Source organism: Oryx dammah, unplaced genomic scaffold, assembly GCF_014754425.2.
Source record: "Oryx dammah isolate SB20612 unplaced genomic scaffold, SCBI_Odam_1.1 HiC_scaffold_29, whole genome shotgun sequence".
NCBI classification, from domain to species: Eukaryota; Metazoa; Chordata; class Mammalia; order Artiodactyla; family Bovidae; genus Oryx; species Oryx dammah.
The window spans coordinates 44,225,069-44,252,407 of NW_024070213.1; the positions used below are offsets into that span (position 1 = coordinate 44,225,069).

The following is a 27,339-nucleotide window of genomic DNA, read 5'->3' on the forward strand; positions in this document are numbered from 1 at the left end:
TTTTAATTTTTTAGTTCCTCTTCACTTTCTGCCATAAGGGTGGTGTCATCTGCATATCTGAGGTTATTGATATTTCTCCCGGCAATCTTGATTCCAGCTTGTGCTTCTTCCAGCCCAGCGTCTCTCATGATGTACTCTGCATATAAGTTGAATAAGCAGGGTGACAATATACAGCCTTGACATACTCCTTTTCCTATTTGGAACCAGTCTGTTGTTAGTGTTACCTAAAAAGTGTGACTTTGACCTTGATTTTAACAGCCTGTATTTTATTGATGATATAAGAAAACACAGATACATAGTGATTTCTGACTATTTCTTTCCACCCCCAACTGTCTATAAATGGGAGGCTAAGCAGAAAAGACACAAGTTGTAAGTTCAAACAGATCTGGATTAGAATCTTGGCTTTTAAAAAAATTAAATACCGAGTTTTATAATCATGGTCACATTGACATCTCTGGAATTGTTGTTTCTCTGTGTGCTAAGAGAGGTAAGAATATATGCAACTTATAGTTTTTTATTTATTTTTGAGAGTTAATAGCAGTCATATAAAACTTCTGGCATATGATAAGTGCACTTTAATGGGTGTTTGAATGAAAGTGAAGTCGCTCAGTCGTGTCTGACTCTTTGTGACCCCATGGACTATAGCCTACTAGGCTCCTCCATCCAAGGGATTTTTCAGGCAAGAGTACTGGAGTGGGTTGCCATTTCCTTCTCCAGGGGATCTTCCCAATCCAGGGATCGAACCTGGGTCTCCCTCATTTACTGTCTGAGCCACATAAATAGTTTTATTTGCAGCAGTCAGCTTAGTCCAGGCCACTGTTGATAGATTTCATGGTGATAGATAATGTAAGTCAAGCTCCGTAGTTGATTGGATGGCAGTCTTGGAAACTGTGCTTCAGTCTTCCCATTGTGAAGTAAAGTAAGTGACCTTCTGTTTGTTTTTAAGAGTATTAAGGAGAATTGTTAGAAGAGGGTTCATCATGTTTAGCCTGTGGAACCATCTGACCAGTGGTATCACACAGGGAATAGTTTGTTATGGAGTCCACGGAGTCCACGTGGAGTGAGATAAGGAAGCAGAAATCTCAGAGATGGACATATCACGCTGTGTTCCTCCTCTGTCTCCTCCTTTCCTTATCCGCCTCCCCATGTGAGTTTTGTTGTTTATTAGCAAATACTATGTCCTTTGCTGTCTTCTATAGCAGTTGTGAAGCTTATTCTGGATGCCTGTGTGTTAACTAGTGGGGCGTTTGGACTTTGCTGAAAGTTCCAAATTGTTTAAATTCTGTTTGGGGCAAATGACTGTTTCTTATTGCATGAAATCATTTTCCTTTCATGTCTGTTTTTTCACTGGAGAGTTGGTGCCCTGGAGCAGAGTCTCTGCCCTGCAAACCCAAAACACAGTTTTTCTGGGTGTGTCATATTTTAATCCAATCCCTTTCATACTATAAGGCTCTGACCTGCTTGGAGCCTTATATTTGGTTACAATTAATGCTTTGTCCTTTAGAGTCATATATGACTGGCCACTGGGTTGACTCAGCGTTTAGCTATCAAATATGGCTCTGAGAAAAAGTTATTTCCCTAGAAATGGGCAGCTGCACTGGAAAATGAAACCTTGGTCCGTATTGAGCCATTTAGGGAAAGTGAGTGGCAGTTTCAAAGTTAAAGTTAGGACTAGGCAAAGAAAGGGCAGGGCCAGCTCCGAAGTTGAGAACTAGTTATAAATCAGCTGGATTTTACTAGAAGTAGAGACCTTTGGGGGAGCTTTCTGTGATTCAAGAAATTATGTGTACTTTGTGCTGTATCTGTGATTATGAAAGGATAATTTTTTAGAAGGTGGCATGGTCTTCCTTTTTGGAGAGTTGATTTCCGTTAATGTCCAGAAGAATTTCACTACTACTGAGATGTCAGCTTACACTCTATTCAGTCCCTTTGGCCTGGGGACTTAAACTACTTTACATTAATTTTGTCAGTAATTCTTACAACATCCCTGTGTGGGAGCTTCTTTTGACGTGAGGGATGTCAGAACTTGCTTCAGTTTACATAGCAGGTCAGTCTCTGGGATGGAAAATTTGACCCAGGATTTGTGGTTCTAGGATTAAGTATGTTTGGTCCCTGAAGTGTGCAGTCTTTCAACTTCATTTCTCTCCCCTTTTCTTCCTCCTGTTTTCCCTCTGCTGGAGGAAATAATATCAAGCAAATAGGGAGAGAATTGGTCTTGTAAGTGGTTAGAGACTTAGGAATTCTGCCTCTAGGCACAGAGTGTCGGATCCTTGGCTTGGAATGGAAGGAAACAGCAGAAGACTGATACTCAGTCCGTGACATGTCCTAACTGGTTTTTTGACCAGTGCGTACCTTTATTTTTGCTCTTCCTCCGCCCCCCCCCCCTTGTTGCGAGAAGAGGAAGCCGTGAGAATTTTCTCTGTGCCAGCCTTATATGTGGGACGGTCCAGATGTTTTTAATGCTGAGCAGATACCATTACTTGCTTTGCGTTGGGGGCCAGAGAGGATGAGGTGAAGCAGCCACTTTGGGGTGGGGTTGGAAGGAGGAGGGTGGAATGTGGGAAGGAGGACGTTTCTCTGTTTTCTTAGTCATAGGACTCTGAATCCCAAGTAGCTAAATTTAGCACAGGTTCCTGTTGAAAGCATCATTTTTGGGGGGCGGGTGGTGAGGGGAGAACGGAAAACCTTTTTGTGTATCCTGCTCCATGAAGCCAATAGGGAAGCAGGAGGAGGTGAGGTTGCCATGGAGATGGTAGCTGTGTGCAAGGGGAGAGCAGCAGGGTTTAGAATTCCAGGAAGGAAGAGAGAGTGATGTCATCAGATTCCATGGACCAGCCCAGGAACCCCTGTGAGGTTGGTGGGGAGTTGGGTGTGCGTGGGGGGTGGTGGATGGGAGTTTGTGCAAGGGAATTGTGGCTTCACTAAGGTGTGGGGAGTCCAGTTCAAGCAGAGAGGTTGGTTGTGTGGAATCGTGCTGATCTGCATTAATGCCTGCTTTTTAAAAATCTGTAAATCATTCTGAATTTGCAGAATATTTTCTTTGTTGAAAGGATATAGTCATTTAACAAAGGAGCTAATCTAGATGTAGAAATATAATACCTTTTTAGAGTTCTGTTCCCTGTAGTATTTGTGTGTGCCTTTACCCTTGTGTGTGAGGGTATCTGTGCACCTGTTTTGGATCTATAAGTATTTGTGTGTGCCTTTACCCCTTGTGTGTGAGGGTCTTTGTGCACCTGTTTCGGGTCTATAGTTGCCTTTGTAGGATGCCTTTTATAGTACTGCATGCAGTTCAGTGCCTCATTATTAATGCTTGATTGTTGTATTTATTTTTCTGCAAATGGATGTGTATAAATAAAGCACAGTTTTTATTTTTTAAAAATCTGAAAGAAAATCAAAGCGTTGCTTTTGCAGCAGAAAACTGCATGCTTCAGGACAGTCATTCTGAACATACGTGTGCGTGTCTGGACTGATGCTGAAGGGCAAATGTGTTTCTTTGGGAATGTCTGAGGGGCCAAATATTCTAAAAAACACATACAACTGAATCTCTGCATCCAGGTGAATATTGTCCTTCAAAATAGCCACTTTGACTGTGGTGATATAACCACTGCGCAGAACATAAAGAACTCTCCTTTGGAATCAGCTTCAGAGATGAGTGATGAGGAAAACATTTTTAATGCCTGACACTGCATTTTTTATTTAAAAAGAATACCTAGATTGATCAGACACTGGCTTTCTTTGAATTGGCTTTTCCTGATTTGGGGTTGTCAAAAAATCAAATCTGTGTTCAAATGATGAGCTTTTGTCCCAGTTAAGGATATTTAAAGTCATAGGTTTAGTTTCTGAAGGCATTTTCATTTTCAGATCAAGAGCTCCTAGATTATATAGTTTGGCAGTGGCTGCATGATTGATGAAAGCATATGAGGAAGAAGAGTGTTCTGTGGTGTGTCTGAGGGCACAGATTGAGGAGCCAGATGGGCTTAGGTCTGCACCCTGTCCTCCTGCTCAGTGACTGACCTTGGACAGGTAGCAGTCTCGTGGTGCATTGGTTTCCTTATGTCTAAAACAGGGATGGTAGTGCTATGAATACCAACCTTACAGTGTGGTGCTGAGGGTAAGTACACTAATACGAAAAACACTTAAACGTTTAGTATATGCTCAATCAGTGCTTGCTTTGGCTGTTGTCATTAATAATTATACATCTCTTTGAATTACAAAATTATGAAGTAGATGATTTCAGACACCACTGAACATCCAGGAGGGAGGGCCTTGGGAATCTGTGATTGTTCAGTGATTCCCAGATGATAGTGATGAGCAGCCAGGTTTGAGAGCCACTGTGTTTAATCTGCTTTGAGTAAGCCCCCAGCATTAGGTCTGTCATCATTTCCTGAGATCTTACCAGAAATGCAGAGTCTCAGGTACCCTACCAAACCCACTGAATCAGAATCTGCATTTTTAGCAGGATGCCCTGCAGTGACCTGTATGCATGTTAAAATTTAAGAAACACTGGTTTTCTTCTACCAATGAGGGTAACTGGGCGATAACTTCACGTTAAAAGGCAGATTGTGCTCATGCTTCTTCTCAGTCATATTCTACTTTGTCACCCATGGACTGTTGCCCACCAGGCTCATCTGTTGATGGAATTTTCCAGGCAAGAATACTGGAGTGGTTTAGTATTTCCTACTTTAAGGGATCTTCCCAACCCAAGGATCAAACCTGTGTCTCTTGTATCTCCTGCATTGGCAGGTAGATTCTTTACCACTGTGCCACCTGGGAAGTCCCTTCCCCCCCCCAAAAAAAATTGGATTATCTCTGTTACTCTCATTGGTAGAAGAGAAACAGTCAGGCTAAGACAGTTTGAACTTGTACTTCCCTTCCCTGTTGCCTAGCCTGGAAATAAACGCTTTTCTGGACTAAGTCACCGAGTAATGGAAAGAATAGAGTTATAATTGTGCCTCTTATTAGCTGTTTGGTCTTGACCTAGTCATTCAACCTCTCTGAATCTCAGTGTTCTCAACTGATCGTGAAAGTAACACGTAGACCATGAAATAATGGAGTGGAGCTTGTTCAAGAATTAAGGTGTGATGAGATCTGATAGAGACAGCCCTTTCATGAATTCATAGTATTTCACCATATGTTTTAGGAATTTAAGTTTGTGTGTTCTTTTTAAAAAATTGCTGTTAAAAAAAAAAAAAAAACAACCCACCACAAATTCAGATGATTTCATTTGAAGTCTTTTAGGCTAGTTCCAAGAAAGCATTGACATGGCATTTATCAGAAGCTCTTTGAATTGTAATAAGCTTATCTTCTTTCGGACCAGGAAATTTATAGGATGAGAGGAAGTTTGGGGACTTGCACTGGGGACACCAGAAGTAGCTGGGGGAGAGTTTAGGTCAGAGGATTGTTAGTTGTAGACAGTAGGCATTGGAAGCAACAGTGAGAGTAGGAAACAGACAGGCCTGTTGTCACTCAGCCGTAGGTGAGGGAGGATTCTGAACTCAAAGTAGATAATAAAATTGTTGTAGCAGCTTTTCTCTAGAAGGTGGCACGGTGCTTTGTTTATATTATGCCTAATCTTAACATCTCTACAGGCACAATAAATCAGCAAGGTTGAGTAATTTGCCCTAAGTCACTCAGCTAATAGCAACAGAGCTGAATCATGTTGAATAGTAATGTGAGTGATGAAATGATTATAAAAGTGAAATTGAAATAGCTATTGTATGCCAGTTAAAATACAATTTATTATGTTTGTATTGACCTTTTGGGCTAAAGGATTGACATGTTAGCCTGTCTGAAAGGAATTTTGGAATGCTGCAGAGTTATCCTTTTGGTATATATTTCCTTTATACTGAGGCTAATTTAGAGGGTTTTTTTTGTTTTGTTTTTGTTTTTTAAGTCTTCAGTTCAGTGAAATAGCAGTTTCAACTGAATATCGCAACATAAGAGTTGTTTGACCATGGGATTTTGACCTTGACCCATGATAAGAGATCCATTTTACATGACAGGCTGGTATAGTTAGGTCTGTATATATGTGACCAAAACACGTTTCATGGAATAATTCTTACCCTGATTATTAAAACATGAGATACTTGATTCTTTCTGTTTAAAAATTCTATTATAGTCCAGTATACTCATCTTAAAAAGTGTGGTCCGTGGACAGCACCCCCACGCCCCGACCCCCTGCCTCGCAAGGTGCACCGGAACCTTTTAGGAGGTCTTCAAGGTCAAAACTCACCATAACATTAAGATGTTCTGTGCTTTTCCTACTATGTTGACATTTGCACTGATGTATAAGCAACGATGGGTCATCCTAGTGTGAGTCAAGGCACCGGCGCCAAACTGTACTGGTTAGTAGTCATTATGTTTTTTTTCACCACCACAGTCTTGCACTTAAAGGAGAAGGGGGGAAAGCCAGTTTCATTGCTTAATGACACATAATGAAATGTGTCAATATTGAGAAGATCTTTATAATTTAGTGAACCAGTAATTTATAAATGAGCAATGCATGATGTTACATAATCAAGATAGGTAAAACAATTGTTCAAAATACAGGACAGGCCAATGGATTTTATGAAAAATTCACTGATATGCATTGCCACACTGCAACTAACTTTTAGGGAACTGTCACCTTGCAAGTTTTGATATTATATTAAGGAAGAATATCCATAGATATGTGAAAGTACTCCTACTTTTTACAAACACATATCTGTAGGAGGCCAAATTTCCTTCATATAGTTTCATCAAAATAAAATATCACAACAGATTGAAAGCAGAAGCACGTATCTTAGCCATCTTCTATTAAGTTGGCTGTGAGGGATATCTGCAGAAAAATGTATGGCAGTGGCACTGTTCTCACCACATTTTTTGGTATGTTTCTGTCCTTTAAATTTAATTTTAATTGCTTTGCACTGTTGTACTGGTCTCTGCCATATATCTACCTGAGTCAGACATAGGTATACAAATGTCCCCTCCCTCCCGGACCTCCCTCCCTCCCGGACCTCCCTCCCTCCCCTGTAGATCGTCACATAGCACTGGTTATCTAGTTTCCATATGGTAATGTATATATTTCAGTATACATTGTATATGTTGTCCTGCCCTCTCCTTCCCCAACTGTGTCTGCAAGTCTGTTCTTTAAGTCTGCGTCACCATTGCTGCCCTGCTACCATCTTTTCTAGATTCCATAAATATGTGTTAATATACGACATTTGTTTTTCTCTTTCTCACTTACTTCACTCTGCATAATAGGCTCTAGGTTCATTCACCTCATTAGAACTGACCAAATGTGTTCCTTTTCATAGCTGAGTACTATTTCACTGTATATATGTACCACAGCTTCTTTATCCATTCATCTGTTGATAGACATCTAGGTTGCTTTCATATCCTAGCTATTGTAAATAGTGCTGCAGTAATATTGGGGTAAATGTGTCTTTTTCAGTTATGGTTTCCTCAGGGTTTAAATGCCCAGGAGTGGGTTTGTTGGGTCATGAAGTGAAGTGAAGTGAAAGTTGCTCAGTCATGTCTGACTCTTTTCAGCTGCGTGGACTGTAGTCCATGTGATTCTCCAAGGGATCTTCCCAACCTGGGATCGAACCCAGGTCTCCCACATTGCACATGGATTCTTTATCAGCTGAGTTGGGTCATATGTTAGTTTATTGCTAGTTTTTTAAGGAATCTTCATACTATTCTCCGTAGTGGCTGTATCAAAATAGTTAATTTTTGTAAAAGCTTTCATGTTAGCATAGTGGTTTATTACTGGTATTTTAAAATGAATTAACAAATAGTTTTAAAACTGCAGTTTTAGTTTCTAATAGGCAAATACTAATCTTTATTAACTCCCATAAACAAAAGTTCTCTGAGATCTCTAGTAATTTTTAAGAGTGAAAAGAGATTCAAAGACCAAACAGTTTGAGAACTGCCGCTTTAACTTTTGATTTTATAATAATGATTGAGATCTCTTAAATCAATCATGAATGGGTCTTGACTCAGTTTGAAAGTATTCTGAGCCAGATAGGAATTGCACTGTGAAGGCAAGGAGGACTTTGCTCGATTTTACTTGAGTTGAGTTGATATGGGAGAACACCCTTAGGTATGAAGTTATTTGAGTAAAGTTTAGATCTTCAAACCCATCCAGACCTTGCCTCCTGTGATGTCTCTTCTTTGTGATTCCGTCATGCTTTTTGCACTCCATTGTCAGCCTTGTACACTTGTTCCCTCTGGGCCTAATATTTACATATTATTGCATGATTCATGTTGTGGTTGTTTACATGCCTGTCTCTCTCACTAGACTACAAGTTCCTCGAGAAAAGAATCAGTAACTTATTTGTCTTTTTGTTTCTACCATAGTACCAGACACATGAATGTCCCTCAGTAAATGTTTGTTGAGGGAATGAATAAATAGGGAGAAGAAAGAAATGAACAGGTGAGACCAGATTTTAGAGTTTTTGGAACTTGATCGTGTAAGCAGTGGAGAGCCATTAGCATGGGAGTGCTGTGAGTGGTGTTTGTTGAATTAACCCTGGCCCTGGTGAGAAAACTGGGAAGAGGTGGATGAAGGCTGCTGGACCAGCTGAGACTCTGTTAGTTGTTTAGGCTTGACTCAGGTGACCCAGGCCTGGATTAAGGTGAATGCTTTTGCTGTAGGTAATGAAAGATGTTTCCTGAGGAATCTTTTCAAAAACAGAAACCTAATAATATCCATTTTACCTAATGTTTGTTGCATACTTATAACATTCTGCATACTGTGTTAAAGGCTTTATGTGTATTATCTCATTTAATTTTTACAGAATCCTCCAAAGTGTTAGCTGCTCAGTCATGTCTGACTCTTTGTAACTCCATGGACTGTACCGTACCAGGCTTCTCTGTCCATGGTATTCTCCAGACAAGAATACTAGAGTGGATTGCCATTCCTTTCTCCAGGGATCTTCCCCTCCCCAAGGATCAAACTTGGATCTCTTGCATTGCAGGCAGAGTCTTCACCATCTGAGACACCATCAGTGAACCTATTGGTTCAGATAAAAGGGCCTGTTTTTTTTTATGGTTTTGAGTGAAAATAATATGTATTCATTGTTGAAAAATTAGAAAATATAGATAGGGAAAAGAAAAATATATATATACCACTCTGTAAACCTACCTCAACACCAAGACATATGATCACTAAACATTTTGGGATACATCCTTCTAGACTTAAGAGAAAAAAAAGTTATATATATGTGCTGTAAATGCCTGAATATGAGGAAACCCTGAATATAAGTCTTTAAATTGTTTGTTCATTGAAAAGACCAGCCTACCAAAATATATAAATTTTTAGGGATGTTGATGAAATAGGCAAATGTCTTTAAAATATTGATTTTATTTATGCATGCATGCTATTCAAAGTAATATACAATATTATAATATTGTTTCATAATTATAATAATATAGTTATAATAACTATAATGTATAGTAATGTTATAATTTTATTTTCTATGGGTTTTGAAGGAAAATTTATACATACTCTACTGCGTCAGGTATACATACTCTACTCTATCATATCTTAGAACCGCCTTGAGTTTTCAGATAGTTTTATAGGGTGTATATGGAGATACAGCACTGTTTTGAATCTATGTCTATTGTAGTCACTGTTGATTTTTTTTTCAAGCTACAAGTACCCAGTCAAATAACATCATTATTGCCATATTGTATACTGTATTGCTTTGCAAAAATTCTTTTTGAGATGAGATTCATATAACATGTAAATTAACCTTTTAAGAGTAAACAGTTTGGTTTTCTTTAGTACATTCACGTGTGGTGCAGCCACCACCCCTTCTAGTTCCAAACATTTTTATCACCCCCAAAACAACCCCACACCTGTTAAGCAATCACTTTCCCCTTCCTTCCAGTCTCTGAAAACCACCAATCTGCTTTCTGCCTCTAGAAATTTGCTTATTCTTGATATTTCATATAAATGGAATTGCATAATACATGACCTTTTGTGTCTGGCTTCTTTCATATACCATCATATTTTCAAGGTTCATTCATGTTATAGCATATTTCAGCACTTTATTCCTTTTTATAGCCAAATAATATTCCTTTGTATGTATATACAATAATTTATTTGTTCATTGATGGACATTTATGTTATTTCCACCTTTCAGCTCTTTTGCATAGTGTTTACAAGTGCTTGCATGAGTACTTGTTTTTAATTCTTTGGGGAATATACCTAAGAGTGGAATTGCTGGGCCATGTGGTAGTTCTATGTTTAACTTTTTGAGGAACTGCCAAACAATTTTCTGTAGCAGCTGCACCATTTTATATTCCTACCAGTAGTGTACAAGGTTTGTCAATTTATTTTTAATGAGGAACACAATATGATGGGGAAAGTAAAAAGAAAATATGTGTGGCCTTCAAGTTTATTAGAGCTTTGTATCTCAGATTTTGCCTGATGGACTTATTAAATATTTAGCATCATTTCAGTACCAAGAGTGAGATTTAGCTCAAGGAAATGTATCTAATCTATTTTAAGTGGTGAACAGACTGAGAAGTGAAGATCAGAGAAGTGAAAGAAGGGAAATTTAAATAGACTGTAAAATTCCTTGAGGGCAAAGGCCCCATTCCTCTTTGTGTCCTCTGCATTTAATAAAATACTTGGCATGTCACAGGCTGTATTAGGAGGTCCCCAAGACTACCCCAGCTCCAGTGATTTGCTAGGATTTATAGAATTCAGTGTCTAGATATACTCATGGCCATGATTCATAGCAGTGAGAGGATACAAAGCAAAATCACTTTTTCCCTTACAGGTGCATGGTGGTAATGCGCAGAGGAAATCGGCTCTATTCAGCCCTCCTTGCCGTGGAGCCACAAGGGGTGTGCTTCTCTGCTTCAGCCAGTGGTGGCAGTGTTGTCTACTGGGGAAGCTCTTGAGAGCCTTAGTCGGGGAAGTTTTCTTTCTGGGGCATGGCTGGGAAGGGTTGTGCACTTAGGCACCCTCTGCCTAGCATGTGCTCGGATTCTCGACTCCCAGAAGGAAAGCAGTGTTCGGCATCAACCATATGGTTTGCACAATTTAGGCACAGTGAGCCACTCTTAACTGGTTCTGGGAATAGAACCCTCCTGAAATCTAAGTTCCCAGGCACCAGTCGAGGCCAACCTTGGAAGCTGCCCTTTCTAAGTATAGCAGCCAGAAGTGCTTTGTTCATTCTTCTCTGGGACATAGATGTTTAGTTCTTTAAAAAGTGTTGCTAGGTTCTGTGAAGAAAAATAAATGTTATAGTAGGGAACCAGCAGGGACTGGAGTATCAGACCAACCTGGATTTACATTATCATAAACAAATTGCTTCATTTTCTAAGCCTGTTTTCTTACTGTTGAGAGATATATTATAGAGTTTTGGTGAGAATACAGAGTGATAATGTATAGAAAATATGAAACATAATATCTGTCCTGTGTGAAATCAGTGGCTATTAGCATTTTGTTTCAGCTTATCTGTACCAATCTGGGTCCAATCAGGACAAAGAGACTAAAGTAATTTAAACAAGGAATTTAACATAAAGAATTATTTACTGTAATAGCAGATCAAAGTAATAAGGGATTAGCTTGTAAGGAGTAGAGTGAACTCTAAGGAATAACAGATGTAATAGATATACTGTAATAATGTGATTAATAGATGGTAATATATCATTAATATAAAATTAATTTAACATTAAGTTAATATTAAATTAATATTATAAAAATTATAATAGCAACGAGCCCCAGGGCTGAGATAAAGCACCCTCAGTATGAACTGGTCTTTAAATAAATGGGATATTTGGGGTGGAAGTGGTGACTGTAACAAAGAGGTATTGGCTGTCAGTTTTCTTGTTGAGGAGGTGGGATGAATTACTTTATGTTTTGTTTTATTATGGGCTTCCCTGGTGGCTCAGATGGTAAACAATCCTCCTGCAGTGCGGGAGAGCTGGGTTCGATCCCTAGGTTGGGAAGATCCCCTGGAGAAGGAAATGGCAACACACTCCAGTATTCTTGCCTGGAGAATCACCATAGGCAGAGGAGTCTGGCAGCTACAGTCCATGGGGTTGCAAAGAGTCAGACATGACTGAGCGACTAAGCACAGCACAGCATATAGTAGTGTGAAAGTTTAGTTTGCCAGTTACCCATTGCACTTTCTATTGGGACTGTGTTGTTAGATACTACCAGGTTAGCCCTCTTATCTTTGGGTACCTTGAGCCTTGTATGGTTTGTTAAGCAGTCTCTTCCTGATCAGAAGTGGTTGTCGCTAGGCTGGTTTTTGTACGTAATGACATGTGGAACTTAGCTGCCTTTTCAGTTCCTGTGGTGTTCCTTTCCGTGTCCCCGTTCAAAAATAGGCTACTTAAGTAACTTGGGCCACAAAACAAAGGTATTGAAATACCCTGTGAAACTTGATTTGCTCTTCTTCCCTAGCCAATATGGTCTAAATCAATTTTTACTTTCATTGTTAAATGTATGTAAGGTAATATGAAATTAATTTTCAACTGAGAATAAGTAAGTCAATGAAAAACTTAGTACCATTGACCAGGCTTGTTTGTTAGAGGACAGCTTCATTCTTACTTTCCTTTGCTTAATTTTCCTTTCCTCTTCCCACATTGCCTGATGGCAAGAACTTATTTTGTTCCAGTCTCAGCATTTTTCTTTCTCTTCCATTTTGCGAAGTGGGTTTGATTTTGTTAGATACAAAAGAAAGACTGTAAGGTGGGTTAAATTTTTTTTCCTAATTGCTTAATGTAGCTTTCTTGTACATTTTCAGTTTTGTGCTCCTGTTCCTAGACAACCTTCATCACTGATAGAAGCCAGTAAAAAAATACTCTTGTGATAAATCTCTGGATGCTGAACACATGGCCTGTTAAGTGGGTGAAGCCAGGGGAGGCCAGCAGAGTTGTGTCTTCCTTAGACTCCTCAGAGTTTTATTGATCGTTGCTTAGGATTTATAGCTAGTATGTTATATCACTACTGTATTTCTGTACTGAAAGCAGACTTTTTTGATCTTCAGTGTCACTGAGTCCTCTTAGTGCCTCTCTTTTAAAAAATATGCTTAAGTAAGCTGATCTATTGTACCTCCTAGGCACAGTATTCTAGGTGATTTGAATTTGGAATGTGCAAATATGTTATTGGCCCTTTGTATGTATCTAATCGTTTAGAAATGATGTTGATGATTTTCAGAATGCATTTAGAAGAGTGGTTTTAAAATCCACTGTGTCTTTTCAGTATTCCTTGGTTCTTGACAGTGTGGAGATCCTGTCCTCTGATACGAGATTAGAGGCTATTACCCACTCATCGCCCACCCCTCACTCCAGTACACACGTTTCCGAAAGATCTTATGGAGTCCTGTAGTTCTTTTTATAGATGTTAGTTGTATTATCAGTCACATTATCTTGTTATTATTATGACTTAGAGCTCCTCAAGGGCAGGGATACCAGCACTGTACTTGTCATAAAGCAGTTGTTCATTCCACTTTTACTGAATAAATGAAGGATGCTTCTGCTTAAGTGGATTCTTCAAACATAGATGCAGTGGGAGCTTCTAAGCAGCCAGTGAAGAGTATAAAAATCAGGTAATTTTTTTCTTCACTTCTTTCAGTGTCTGTTGTACATACATGATCCATCACAATTACTTTATTTGTTAGTTACATTTATTAATTAATCAGAAGCTTCTAAACAGGTTTAATTGTTGACCTGTAGTAAAATTCTTATGGTTAGTATTTAATTTCTTACATATTCCTTTTTTTTTTTCCTTTTTTTGGGCAGCTTCTATGTCTTGGCAGTCATTTTCTAAGTCTTCCAGTCTTACTAGGTCAGTAACTCTTGCTTATGGCAGTACAGCTGCTAAAGCCTTTCCTCTCTGGAGTTTAAACACATCTGATTTCTGTCCCATCTGTTCCATGTAATTTCATCTCCGCTTTAAATTTGTTATTAATGTATAACTCAATCACTTTGCCACATACCTGAAACTAACACAACATTGTTAGTCAATTGTACTCCAATATGAAATAAAACATTTTAAAAATGATACACTTCAGCAATTATTTTTACTCTGATTAAAAAACTCTGATCTGCAGGTTTTTAGACAGTTATATCAATCTCTCCCAGGACCAGTACTGGTTTGTACAGGTTGTCATGAGGTAATAGAGTACTAGGTATAGAATTAAAAGACCTGAATCTGAAGGCAGCTCAACCACTATCATTAGCTGTTTGGCCTTCAGCAAACCACTTAATCATTCTGAAATTCAGTTTTGTCATCTGTAAAATGAGGGTTATGAAACCCATTTTCTGCATTGTGAGGACTAAATAAGATTATATGAAGGTGTTTTTGCACAAAATACCTGTTTGTATAAACCATTATGAAACATTGGTAATAGTGACTGTTTTGGTTCTTAATACATGAATTTTACATTTTGTATATTCAAATAATTCCCATAGAGAATGCCCTGTCAACCTTCCACAAATCTTGCTCTTCTCCTTAGAGGGAACCACTGTTATAACTTTGTTGTATATCCTTCTAGATCTTCTCTGTGCAGTTATTTATGATTTTATATTCATGTAGAAATACTTCTTTTGTATTGTGATTTAAAGGAGTAGCACACTGATTTGTTTTGCTGTCATTCCCTTCTCCAGGGGATCTTCCTGACCCAGGGACTGAGTCCCGGTCTCCTGCATTGCAGGCAGATTCTTCACCATCCGAGCTATCAGGGAAGCCCATAGGAATGCCTCTTTTCTTTGGTGATTTAAAGGAACAGCACACTGACTGTTTTGGTCATTTAGTATGACTTGAGCTAGTTCATTGAGATTTTTTACCTTTTAAAAAGCTTTCAGAGTTCAACAGATGATGTTGAAAAAAGACAATGGTTGATAACAGTATTTCGCTATAATTGAGGTTCTTTTTAGTTTTTCAGTGTTGCAAACAGCACTGAGTTAAAAAACCTTTGCAGTTGCATTGTTAAAGTCTATAGGAAATGGTGTTGTAGTAAGTGTATAGACTCCAGAACGAACAAGGCTCTTGGGGATTTTGGAAGGATCCCTGTTCTTTTTGTTATGGTCCAACATGCTTCTTTGAGCATAAGTTCAGGTGATTCTCTAGAGTAGATAAAGAAATCAGAGATACGAAATTACAAAAAGGTATGAGTATTTAATATTTTAATAATTATTGTAAAGTTGCTTTCCAAGAGTAGTCCTAATATACTTGTATTCCTACTGTTAGATGTGAAGATGTCTATTGACTCTTCTTGCCAATTTGTCATATTTTTATTTTTGCCAGTATATGGGTGGAAGGTGACACCTGAGCTCTGAAAGAATGTTTACAGGCAGCATGGTTTGTGAGTATAACGGGGAACAATTTAAGTCTGTTAACAGGAAAGCAAGAGGGATAAATAAATTGTGACATAGTCATAAGACAGAAAACTAAGCAGTGGTCAAATAGTGAATATAGTGGTCAGTTAGTGAAATATAGTGGCATGCATAAGTGGAGATAAATCTCAGAATATTGAGAAAAAAAGGAAACTGCTATGCAATAGGATTCATTTCTATAAAATTCAAAAACATGCAAAGTTCCTGCATTTTGAAGGGACAGGTATATATACAGTAAAACTAAAAAGGAAAGCAAACCTGTGTCATTAAGTGTAGGCCACCTTCAGTGAGGCAGGACGTGTCTGAGGGCTGGAGAGTTCTAAGAGTGAGAGATGGGGAAGAAAGGAGAACCGCTTTGCTAAGCAGGTGAAGGATGAAGTCCATTTCCTCTGGCCCATCTCTGTGCATCTGTCTCTGCTATTAAAGGTTTGACAATGCTCGCTTGCAGGGGTTTTTTTTTCCCCTTAAAGAAAGTGTTGTGCGTTGTTGAGCTCAGAGTATATGTATAGGATAGTCTCTGGGAGTGATGGGTCTTCGTTAATGATGCTTTTGGGTGTTTTTGATGACTTTCTTAATCCTCTAATTCCTTTCTCAGACAGTCTTGAAATTTATTGTAAAGGAATAATATGGCATGATTATTAAAAAAGATAATTTGATAAAACGGGAAGAACAGGGGCTTTGGAGTACAACAGACCTGGGTTGAAAGTCTGCCTTTCCCACCTGTTATCTGTGTTTTATTATCTTCTCTTTGCCTCTTTTGCTTCCCTTTCTCCCCATCATCCCAGAACCATGCCTGGTTGATGGCTCAGTATCATTATCTTTATCATCAGCATTGTGAAAATCTGGAGGGAATGGTGTTGAAGTAAATGTATGGACTCCAGAACGAACAAGGCTCTTGGGGGTTTTGGAAGGAGCCCTATTTTTGTTCTGGTCCAAGCTGCAGGTGGGCTTCCCAGGTGACTCAGTGCTAAAGAACTTGCTTGCCAATGCAAGAGACGTGGGTTTGATTCCTGGGTTGAAAAGATCCCTGGAGAAGGAAATGGCAACCCACTCCAGTGTTCTTGCCTGGAGAATCCCCATGGACAGAGGAGCCTAATCATGGGGTCACAAAGGAGTTGGACATGACTGAGCACCCAAGTAACAACAGCAAAGCAACAGGTGTCTCCTCTGTAAAACTTAGTGTGAGAATAGCCAGCCAACATTGCCTATTATTATTATTTTTAAATAACAAGTTTATTAACCTATAATTCACAGACCATAAATCTCACCCTTTTAAAGTGTTTTTAGTGGTGTTTAGTGTTTTGGGGTTTTCAGCAAAATCAGAGTAGTGAATCCATCATCACTAATTCCAGAACATTTTCATCACCAAAGGTAAAACACAGTAACCATTAGCAGTCAAGCCCTTTACTCCCTAGACTACTAATCTTCTTTATGGATTTGCCCATTCTGAATATCTCTTATAAATGAAATTATAATTTGTGGCTTTTGTCTCTGATTTTTTTCACTTAGCATGATATTTTAAAGTTCATCTTTGTTTTACCAATACTGCATTCCTTTCTTATTGCTAAATAATACTCAGTTATACATTTACCACACTTTGCCTCTCCATTCATCAGTTGATGGACATTTGTATTATTTCTGCTTTTTGACTATTATGAAATAACTCTGCTATGTACATTTGTGTACAAGGCTTTCTATGGATGTATGTTTTCAGTTTTCTTGGTTACACCTAGTGTGGAATTGCTGGATCACATGGTCACTTTTTTTTTTTTTTAACATTTTGAGGGATTTCCAAACTGTTTCCAAAGTGTGTGCACCATTTTGCATTCCCAACAGCAATGTGTGAGATTCCAGTTTCTCCATATCATTGATAATACTTGTTATTGTCTGACTGTTTGACTGTAGCCATCCTCGTGGGTGTGTTATCTCATTATGGTTTTGATGTGCATTTTCCTAAGGACCAACAGTGTTGAGTATCTTTTCATGTGGTTATTGGTCATTTGTATATCCTCTTTGGAGAACTTCCTGTCACAACTTTTGCCCATTTAAAAATTTGGATTGTTTGTCTAAGAGTTCTTTTATGTTCTGGAATACAAGTCCCTTGTTGGACAAAGGATTTCCAAATATTTTCTCCCATTCTGTTGTCTAACTTGATGGTATCCTTTCCTCCCCAGCTGTATTGAGACATAGTTGGCATTAACAATGTATAAGTTTAATGTGTACAACTTGTTGGTTTGATACACTTGTATATTGCAAAATGATTAATACCATAGCTGTAACTAACACCTGCATCATGTCACATAATTATCTTTGTGTGTGTCTGTGTGGTGAGAACATTTACAGCCTATTCTCTTAGCAAAGTTCAAGTATATCATACAGTCTTGTTAACTGTAATCACTGTGTGTGTATTAGATCCCCAGAAGTGATGGTGTCCTTTGAAGTACTGAAGTTTTAAGTTTTGATGAAGTTCGTTTAATCTGTTTTTCCTTTGTCACTTGTGTTTTTGTAGTTATATTGAAGAAACCATTATGTAATCAAAGGTCATGAAGATTTCCTTTGTTTTGTTTATTTTTATTTTATTTTTTTATTTTACTTTACAATACTGTATTGGTTTTGCCATACATTGACGTGAATCCACCATGGGTGTACATGAGTTCCCAATCCTGAACCCCGCTCCCACCTCTCTCCCCATGTCATCTCTCTGGGTCATCCCAGTGCACCAGCCCCAAACATCCTGTATCGAACCTAGACTGGCAATTTGTTTCTTACATGATAGTATACATGTTTCAATGCCATTCTCCCAAATCATCCCACCTTCTCCCTCTCCCACAGAGTCCAAAAGACTGTTCTATACATCTGTGTCTCTTTTGCTGTCTCACATACAGGGTTATCATTGCCATCTTTCTAAATTCCATATATATGCGTTAGTATACTGTATTGTTTTTCTTTCTGGCTTACTTCACTCTGTATAATCGGCTCCAGTTTCATCCACCTCATTAGAATGGATTCAAATGTATTCTTTTTAATGGCTGAGTAATACTCCATTGTGTATATGTACCACAACTTTCTTAAAAATATGGAATGCTTCACGAATTTGCACATCATCCTTGCGCAGGGGCCATGCTAATCTCTGTATCGTTCCAATTTTAGTATATGTGCTGCCGAAGCGAGCACTTGTTTTCTTTTAAGTGTTGTATGATTTTAGGTCTATGATCTGTCTTGAGTTAATTTTGTATATGGTGTAAGACAGAGTGCCAGCTTTATTCTTCAACACATGATATCCAGGTATTCCAGCGCCATTTGTTGAAAAGGTTATTCTTTCTTCCATTGTTTTTCTTGGCACACTTTTTAAAAGTCAGTTGATCATAACTGCAAGGGTTTATTTCTGGACTCTTAGTTGTACTTCATTGGTCTGTCTGTCTGTTCCTAAAAGTATTACACTGTTTTGATTACTGTAGCTTTGTAATGTGAGCCCTTCAACTTTATTCTTTCTCATGATTGTTTTGGCACCTATCACTTTTAAAGGCAATTATCTTTGGTGTACTCTCTTGGGGAAGACAATTTATAAGTGTCTAAAATAGAGACTTAGGAATAAAAAAAAAGAGAACTTGAATTGTCTATGAGTCAGCAACTGAATGTTTAATTTGTTCGGTCGCTCAGTCGTGTCCGACTCTTTGTGATCCCCGTGGACTGCCGCGTGCCAGGTTTTCCTGTTCTTCACCATCTCCTGGAACTTGCTCAAAGTCATGTCCATTGAGTCAGTGGTGCCATCTGACCATCTCATCCTCTGTCATCCTCTTCTCCTGCCTTCAATCTTTCCCAGCATCAGGGTCTTTTCTAATGAGTCAGCCCTTCACATCAGGTGGCTAAAGTATTGGAGTTTCAGCTTCAGCATCAGTCCTTCTAATGAATATTCAGGATTGATTTCCTTTAGGATTGACTAGTTTGATCTCCTTGAAGTCCAGTTCAGTTCAGTCACTCAGTTGTGCCCGACTCTTTGTGACCCCATGGACTGCAGCATGCCAGGCTTCCCTGTCCATCACCAACTCCCAGAGCTTATTCAAACTCGTCCATTGAGTTGGTGATGCCACCAAGAGTCTTCTCCAGCACCATGGATCAAAAGCATCAGTTCTTTGGCATTTAGCTTTCTTTATGGTCCAACTCTCACATCCATGCATGACCACTGGAAAAAGCACAGCTTTGACTAGATGGACCTTTGTTGGCAAAGTAATGTCCCTGCTTTTTAATATGCTGTCTAGGTTGGTCATAACTTTCCTTCCAAGGAGCAAGCGTCTTTTAATTTTGTGGTTGCAGTCACTATCTGCAGTGATTTTGGAGCCCAAGAAAATAATATCTGTCACTGTTTCTCTCTCTATTTGCCATGAAGTGATGGGACTGGATGCCATGATATTTGTTTTCTGAATGTTGAGCTTTAAGCCACCTTTTTCACTCTTCTTTCACTTTCATCAAGAGGCTCTTTAGTTCTGCTTCTCTTTCTGCCCTAAGGGTGGTGTCATCTGCATATCTGAGGTTATTAATACTTCTCCTGGCAATCTTGATTCCAGCTTGTGCTTCATCCAGCCCTGCATTTCACATGATGTACTCTGCATATAAGTTAAATTAGCAGAATGACAGTATACAGCCTTGACATACTCCTTTCCCAGTTTTGAACCAGTTTGTTGTTCTATGTCCGGTTCTAGCTGTTGCTTCCTGACCTGCATACACATATCTCTGGAAGCAGGTAAGGTAGTCTGGTATTCGCATCTCTTATAAGAATTTTCCACAGTTTGTTGTGATCCACACAGTCAGAGCCTTTAGCACAGTTAGTGAAGCAGAAGTAGATTTCTTTTTTTTTTGGATTATTGAACCTCATTTATTTACTTACACATTCTTTTGACTGTCCAGCATGTGTTAGACACTGTGCTTGACTGTGGGGAAATCGTGATGAAAAGACATGGGGTCTATGCAGGGAGCTTAAGTTGACACCTTGCTTTCATGTTTTTGAAAGGAGTGTGGATTTTTGATGATCAAAGATGTAGATAAAATCAAAGCAGAAGTACCATTAGATGGAAGGTTCACTATCTCATCATAAAAGAAAGTCCTATCAATGAAAATTCTTCTTAACTTACCTTCCACTGGTAGGAGTGGAAATACAAATGAATTGAAGAAGAGGATGAATATCTTTGAGGTAGCTGTATTGAGCACCTTGAAAACCTGCAGAAACACTGTGTTCTCACTTACAACTTTAGGCGCATGTGTGTCTCCTCCCGTTTTAACGTTCCCTTGGAGGCAAGGGTCTTGTTTTCTTTATCTTTCCTACTCTGTCAGTCATCTAAACAGTTCTTTCAAAATGTAAGATATAGAATGTGTGTAAACTGGATGACTGAATGAGTCAAGGAAGCCATTAGTGAGTCCTCATACTGTATGACCTTATACTTAATCAGGGTTTGCATAGCTTCTGTTAGTTACCATTCTAGCCCTCAAGGATCTTGATTTAATGGTTAATGTGAAGATCACACACTCGGTATGACCTGGGTGTGTGCATGCTAAGTCACTTCGGTTGTGTACAACTCTGTGCAATCCCATGGACTGTAGTCCGCCAGGCTCCTCTGTCCATGGGATTCTCCAGGCAAGAATACTGGAGTGAGTTGCCATTCCCTTCTCGAGGGGTTCTTCCTGACTGAGGGACTGAACCCTTGTGTCTTATCTTTCCTGCATTGGCAGGCGGGTTCTTTACCACTCATGCCACCTGGGAAGACCTACTCAGTATGATACACCTTTAAAAAAAGATGAATGAAATTATAAATAATATGGAAAGTAAATTATGCAAATAACCTAATAAATTTAACACATATATGTATTAGGAGTCACTTGAGTCCATAGGATGTAGGATGGTAGAAGAAGTCTGGAACAGGGGCAAAACTGAAGGAAGGCAAACTGATAGAGGGAAGGGTCAAAACTTGTCCAGGTCAAGAGACAGTTCTTAGTAGGGGTGATTCTGTCCCCTTCCCCACGATGGTGCTTTTGGAAATATGTGAAGGTTTTTCGTTGTCCAGTGTTTGGGAGTGCTACTAGCTTTTAGAGTTCAGGGGCCAGACATGCTGGAGTCCCGTAGTGTGAAGTTAGGAATTGATCTGCCCCAAACCCCTGGAGTGCTCTGTTGGAGAGGCGCTGAGAAGCAAGCATTTAGCTGGTCGAGGAGGAACACAGTGCTTTATGGATAGTGCTCCTAAGCAAATACTGTTTTTCATTTGGTTTTGGTTTATTTGCTATCCTGCCTGCTGAACTCAGAGATGTATATAGGTAGAGTGGAGTAGAGCAGTGGCACACCTCAGGAACTACTGTGGGAAGGTATATCTGATCATTTTGGATGCTTCTGATGATTCTTAACACTGTCTTTTGTCTTACGGTTTTCTTTTCTTTTCTTTGTCTCAGAACGAGCCTCTGACCCCAGGTTATCATGGATTCCCAACACGGGACAGCCAGGTTGGTATAAGTTGTTTATAACTCAGATCTGGTGTGTGTGTCTTTTATCTAAGAATGCTACGTGATAGAGAACATTTCCTGGAATTACTTATTTTGGAGAGTGATTTGGTTAGTTTCAGCAATGAATTTACATTAGCAATATATAAAACATATTTCTTAACTTTAAAGGTATTGTAATCACATTATTGAAATTGTGGATATTATAGCGGGAAAGTCACTCAAGCACCATTGTGATTGCTTTTGTTTTTTCTTTTACAAGCTACATGATAATTTTTTTAACCTGGTTTTCTTGATGTCTCATGATTTTGTGTTGGACTTGTCTCTTTATTCCCAGCCAGTTAGCCCCTGCCTGCACAGATTTTTGGAGTCCCTGTGGTAATCAGCAACAAGAAAATTCCATTCTTGTTCCTGGGGGAATTCAGCGTTATGGTTTTAATCAGGGAAATTTCTGCTGCCTTTCTTTGTTAGATAGGGAGGATGATTGGAGAAAGCCCAGGCCCCATTTGTGGGTTAGAGTGAAACTGTCTCCCACCAAGACATCCTCAGTAAGGTTTAGGGAAGGGTATAAAACGCCTTACCTGTTTGTGTGCTTTTCGGATCTGGTGAGGCAGACTGAGTTAGGGTAGAACAGGTTAGGCTGCCTCAGAAATGATGTAAGACACCTTGCCTCTGGAATTTACCTCCTGCTGTTTGGAGATATTGATACTCTTCAGGAAATTTAAAAGGGTATCTCCTAGAAATATCTCTGAATTTCTAGCCATCATTTGTATCTTTGAATGCCTATCCACTATTCCTTATCAGTTTAGAAGTGTTGTTGATATATATCAGTTCAGTTCAGTCGCTCAGTCGTGTCCGACTCTGTGCAACCCCGTGAACCGCAGCACGCCAGGCCTCTCTGTCATGACCAACTCCCAAAGTCCACCCAAACCCATGTCCATCAAGTTGCTGATGCCATCCAACCATCTCATCCTATGTCGTCCCCTTCTCCTCCTGCCCTCAGTCTTTCCCAGCATCAGGGTCTTTTCAAATGAGTCAGCTCTTCGCATGAGGTGGCCAGAGTATTGGAGTTTCAGCTTCAGCATCAATCCTTCCAGTGAACACCCAGGACTGATCTCCTTTAGAATGGACTGGTTGGATCTCCTTGCAGTCCAAGGGACTCTCAAGAGTCTTCTCCAGTACCACAGTTCAAAAGCATCAATTCTTTGGCGCTCAGCTTTCTTCACAGTCCACCTCTCACATCCATACATGACCATTGGAAAAACCATAGCCTTGACTAGACAGACCTTTGTTGGCAAGGTAATGTCTCTGCTTTTTAATATGCTATCTAAGTTGGTCATAACTTTCCTTCCAAGGAGTAAGCGTCTTTTAATTTCATGGTGGCAGTCACCACCTGCAGTGATTTTGGAGCCCCCCAAAATAAAGTCAGCCACTGTTTCCACTGTTTCCCCATCTATTTCCCATGAAGTGATGGGACTGGATGCCATGATCTTAGTTTTCTGAATGTTGAGCTTTGAGCCAACTTTTTCACTCTCCTCTTTCACTTTCATCAAGAGGCTTTTTATTTCTTCTTCACTTTCTACCATAAGGGAGGTTATTGATATTTCTCCCAGCAATCTTGATTCCAGCTTGTGCTTCTTCCATCCTAGCGTTTCTCATGATGTACTCTGCATATAAGTTAAATAAGCAGAGTGACAATATACAGCCTTGACATACTCCTTTTTCTATTTGGAACCAGTCTGTTGTTCCATGTCCAGTTCTAACTGTTGCTTCCTCACCTGCATCCAGGTTTCTCAAGAGGCAGGTCAGGTGGTCTGGTATTCCCATCTCTCTCAGAATTTTCCACAGTTTCTTGTGATCCACACAGTCAAAGGCTTTGGCATAGTCAATAAAGCAGAAATAGATGTTTTTCTGGAACTCTCTTGTTTTTTCCATGATCCAGCGGATGTTGGCAATTTGATCCCTGGTTCCTCTGCCTCTTCTAAAACCAGCTTGAACATCTGGAAGTTCACAGTTAACGTACTGCTGAAGCCTGGCTTGGAGAATTTTGAGCATTCCTTTACTAGCGTGTGACATGAGTGCAATTGTGCGGTAGTTTGAGCATTCTTTGGCATTGCCTTTCTTTGGGATTGGAATGAAAATTGACCTTTTCCAATCCTGTGGCCACTGCTGAGTTTTCCAAATGTGCTGGCATATTGAGTGCGCACTTTCACAGCATCATCTTTCAGGATTTGAAATAGCTCAACTGGAATGCCATCACCTCCACTAGCTTTGTTCATAGTGATGTTTTCTAAGGCACACTTGACTTCACATTCCAGGATGTCTGGCTCTAGATGAGTGATTACACCGTCGTGATTATCCAGGTCGTGAAGATCTTTTTTGTACAGTTCTTCTGTGTATTTTTGCCACCTCTTCTTAATATCTTCTGCTTCTGTTAGGTCCATACCATTTCTGTCCTTTATCAAGCCCATCTTTGCATGAAATGTTCCCTTGGTATCTCTAATTTTCCTGAAGAGATCTCTAGTCTTTCCCATTCTGCTGTTTTCCTCTATTTCTTTGCATTGATTGCTGTTAAAGCCTTTCTTATCTCCTTGCTATTCTTTGGAACTCTGCATTCAAATGGGTATATCTTTCCTTTTCTCCTTTGCTTTTTGCTTTCCTTCTTTTCACCTATTTGTAAGGCCTCCTCAAACAGCCATTTTCCCTTTTTGCATTTCTTTTTCTTGGTGATGGTCTTGATTCCTGGCTCCTGTACAGTGTCACGAACCTCCATCCATAGTTCATCAGGCACTCTATCATATCTAGTCCCTTAAATCTATTTCTCACTTCCACTGTATAGTCATAAGGGATTTGATTTAGGTCATACCTGGAGGGTCTAGTGGTTTTCTCCATGTTCTTCAATTTCAGTCTGCATTTTCAGTCTTATTTGGCAATAAGGAGTTCATGATCTGAGCCACAGTCAGCTCCCGGTGTTGTTTTTGCTGACTGTATAGAGCTTCTCCATCTTTGGCTGCAAAGAATGTAATCAATCTAATTTTGGTGTCGACCCTCTGGTTTTGTCCATGTGTAGAGTCTTCTCTTGTGTTAGGGCTGTCCAAAGAAGTCACCATTATTAGACTTGTCCAATAATGCTCATTAAGGGATGTGCATTTTCAGAATGCTAGACCAAGGGGTTGACCTAGTTCCCCTTCCTAGAACTTAATTAAATCTCATCAAAACCCCTGATGCTGAGCTTAAAAACCAGGATGGCACCGTAATCAACAATCACTATTTGAGTGCCTTCCAGATTTGGAAGTTTTGGCTCAGTTCTTGCATTTCTGGTGTTGAGTTGGCATCAGACTGGTCCAGGTAGGGTTTGGCGAAAAGGGGGGAAGAGAAAGTGCTGTTCCTCTCTGTGTTCATCTCCCAGTGGGAACCCTATTGGCACTGAAGGTCGTTCCTATGGGAGCTTTTGGTGAACGAGATGGTCATTTACCCCAGACTTAAAGATAATGTAGAAGGTCTTCCTGTTTTCTTTCTGGTTTAGATTTGCCCTAGAGCTTCAGTAAGCTGTGAAATTCATGTCCTTTGATAGCAGTTCTATATCCTGGACATATAACAGAAAAAGTACCATTGCCTGGAGATCTAGGCCCCAGAGATTCTGATTGAGTGAGTCTAAGATTGGGCTTAACCATTCAGGTATTTAGAAATTCCTTCAGGTGATTTTTGCAGCCAAAATAAAAAACTACAACCCTCTGGGCTGCTTTGAAATGAGTGAAATTTTCTATTTCACCCTGTACTTTCCACCTAGGACCTTGAAAACATAAGGGATCGTGGTCAGTCTCTGAATCTACTTTTGTATACTAACTCAAATATTTTCTTGTAAAATGTTGCTTATTTTGGATATAGGCTTATTCTAGATATAGGAAGGTAAAACTAATTGAAGTTAAATATGGGGAACAGGCTTATGAAGTTTAAAAGAATCTGAAAAGGTACTGTATAATGTGTCTTCCTGTGGGGATTACAGATCAATAAGGAATTAAGCAGAAGGAATTAAGAGGAATTTGTTAAAGCACAAAAAGTAGTCTCTGCTTAGAGCTACTTTATTTTTCCTTTCTTTTGCTGCGGGACCCACTTCTGTAGGCTGCACATTTATTACTAATACTGTCTCTGCTGTGGGCCTATGCAGACCTTTTTGCTATGGTTTAAAGCTGCTTAATTTACTTTGAGGCACATTCTGATGGTGACAGGTTTATTTTAGTTTGATTTCTTGGGTTTTATTTTGTTTTTTCTGTCTGGGTCTTTGAATTAGAGACCTTAGTGTAGTGCAAATGGGCAAATATTGAATGGCTGCTTGTTGCATTTGATGAATACAGAATCCAAATGAATCCTGTTAATTAATGCGCCTAACCTTGTGAACTCTCACTTTGTGCTCTGAGATTTGGGAGGCATTTATCAGTGTGAAACACTGGTCACTGAGCAGCCTGAGCTGGGCAGAAACTGAACTTGTGGTCTTTACACCTCCCCAGAGACCTTTGGCTCAGCACATCCAGAGACCAGAGAGTGGAGGTGAAGGTGAACTTTAATTATGTGAATCTTTATTTGCTTTTCTTATTTTTTTTCATTTCCTTTCCAAATAAATAGGAACCATCTCCAGACAGAATTCCTCTCAGCATCTAATTGTGATTTTAAAAGAGATAAAACGACAATCTTTTGACTTTTGCAGAGTGGGGCTTTCTTCAGTATTTTCTCCCCTTATCCTCACCACCACCTCTTGAATGGATAAGGCAAGTATTTCCTTTGGAAAGATAAGGAAACAGACACACAGAGATTAAAGTGACTTATCCACGGTAACAATACAAGTTTGTAGCTGAACTAGCACTGAAATTTGTCCTCTGTCACTCTGTCCTCTGAGTGTCCTTTTCTCTATTCTGGCCATTGACTTACCAAAGAAAAATGTGGTCATGTGTAGTATTTCTGCTCACTCACTTTATTTATTTATCATTTGGGGGCTTCATAGATCCCTTAATACTGAACTATAAATCTTTGAGTCCATGACCCTGGTTAAGAATTATAACAACAAAGTTCCTTAGCACTAAGTGAGCCAGCATTTCACCATTATGGTGACCCTTTTCACCCTGTTACACACACCTCTGGTAACACATTTGAATCAAAAACCTGAGAAGGAAAGGAGGGGAGAAAAATCCACCTGTCACCTTGTAGAGGTTTTCCTTTTTTATGCAATTTCAGCTCAGCATTCTTTCCCAGTTCGTTAACAGGCTTTCAAGGATAGCACTCCATTGCTTTTACAAAGCACTCCGAGCACATCACAGTGCTTGCTGATGTGGTCTCTCCGTGGAAGTGGAGGAGACAGACATGTCCAAATTAGCAGAAGTGAAAACCTGCTCAGAAAGGCTGAATGTTTTATCTCAGGCCACGCAGAATTTTAGGTTGGTGACACAGTGTAGAGGTTTAGATTCCTAGCTCTGTGATTTATGTGTATATGCACGTGCTTATGGTAGAGTTCCCAAG

The 27,339-nt window shown here is 39.4% G+C and overlaps 1 protein-coding gene and 1 non-coding gene across 19 annotated transcripts in view; one reads left to right on the forward strand and one right to left on the reverse strand.

Moving 5' to 3' along the window:
- The window catches only part of RBFOX2 (RNA binding fox-1 homolog 2), a 289,582-nt gene that overhangs the window by 62,305 nt on the left and 199,938 nt on the right, over positions 1 to 27,339 (forward strand). For 17 of the 18 annotated variants that reach the window (XR_005719900.1, XR_005719902.1, XR_005719903.1 and 14 more), the window contains exon 2: positions 21,781 to 21,831. Coding sequence is in view for 14 of the 18 variants with exons in the window: in XM_040234733.1 (XP_040090667.1) it covers positions 21,781 to 21,831 (51 nt within the window). In the remaining 4 variants the exon portion in view is untranslated. Of the gene's footprint in view, positions 1 to 725; positions 2,854 to 21,780; positions 21,832 to 27,339 lie in introns of those variants that run through there. The other variant, XM_040234746.1, reaches the window with a different exon arrangement.
- On the reverse strand, positions 18,416 to 18,519 carry LOC120859012. The gene has a single exon (XR_005720027.1). It is a non-coding gene; the product is annotated as a U6 spliceosomal RNA (small nuclear RNA).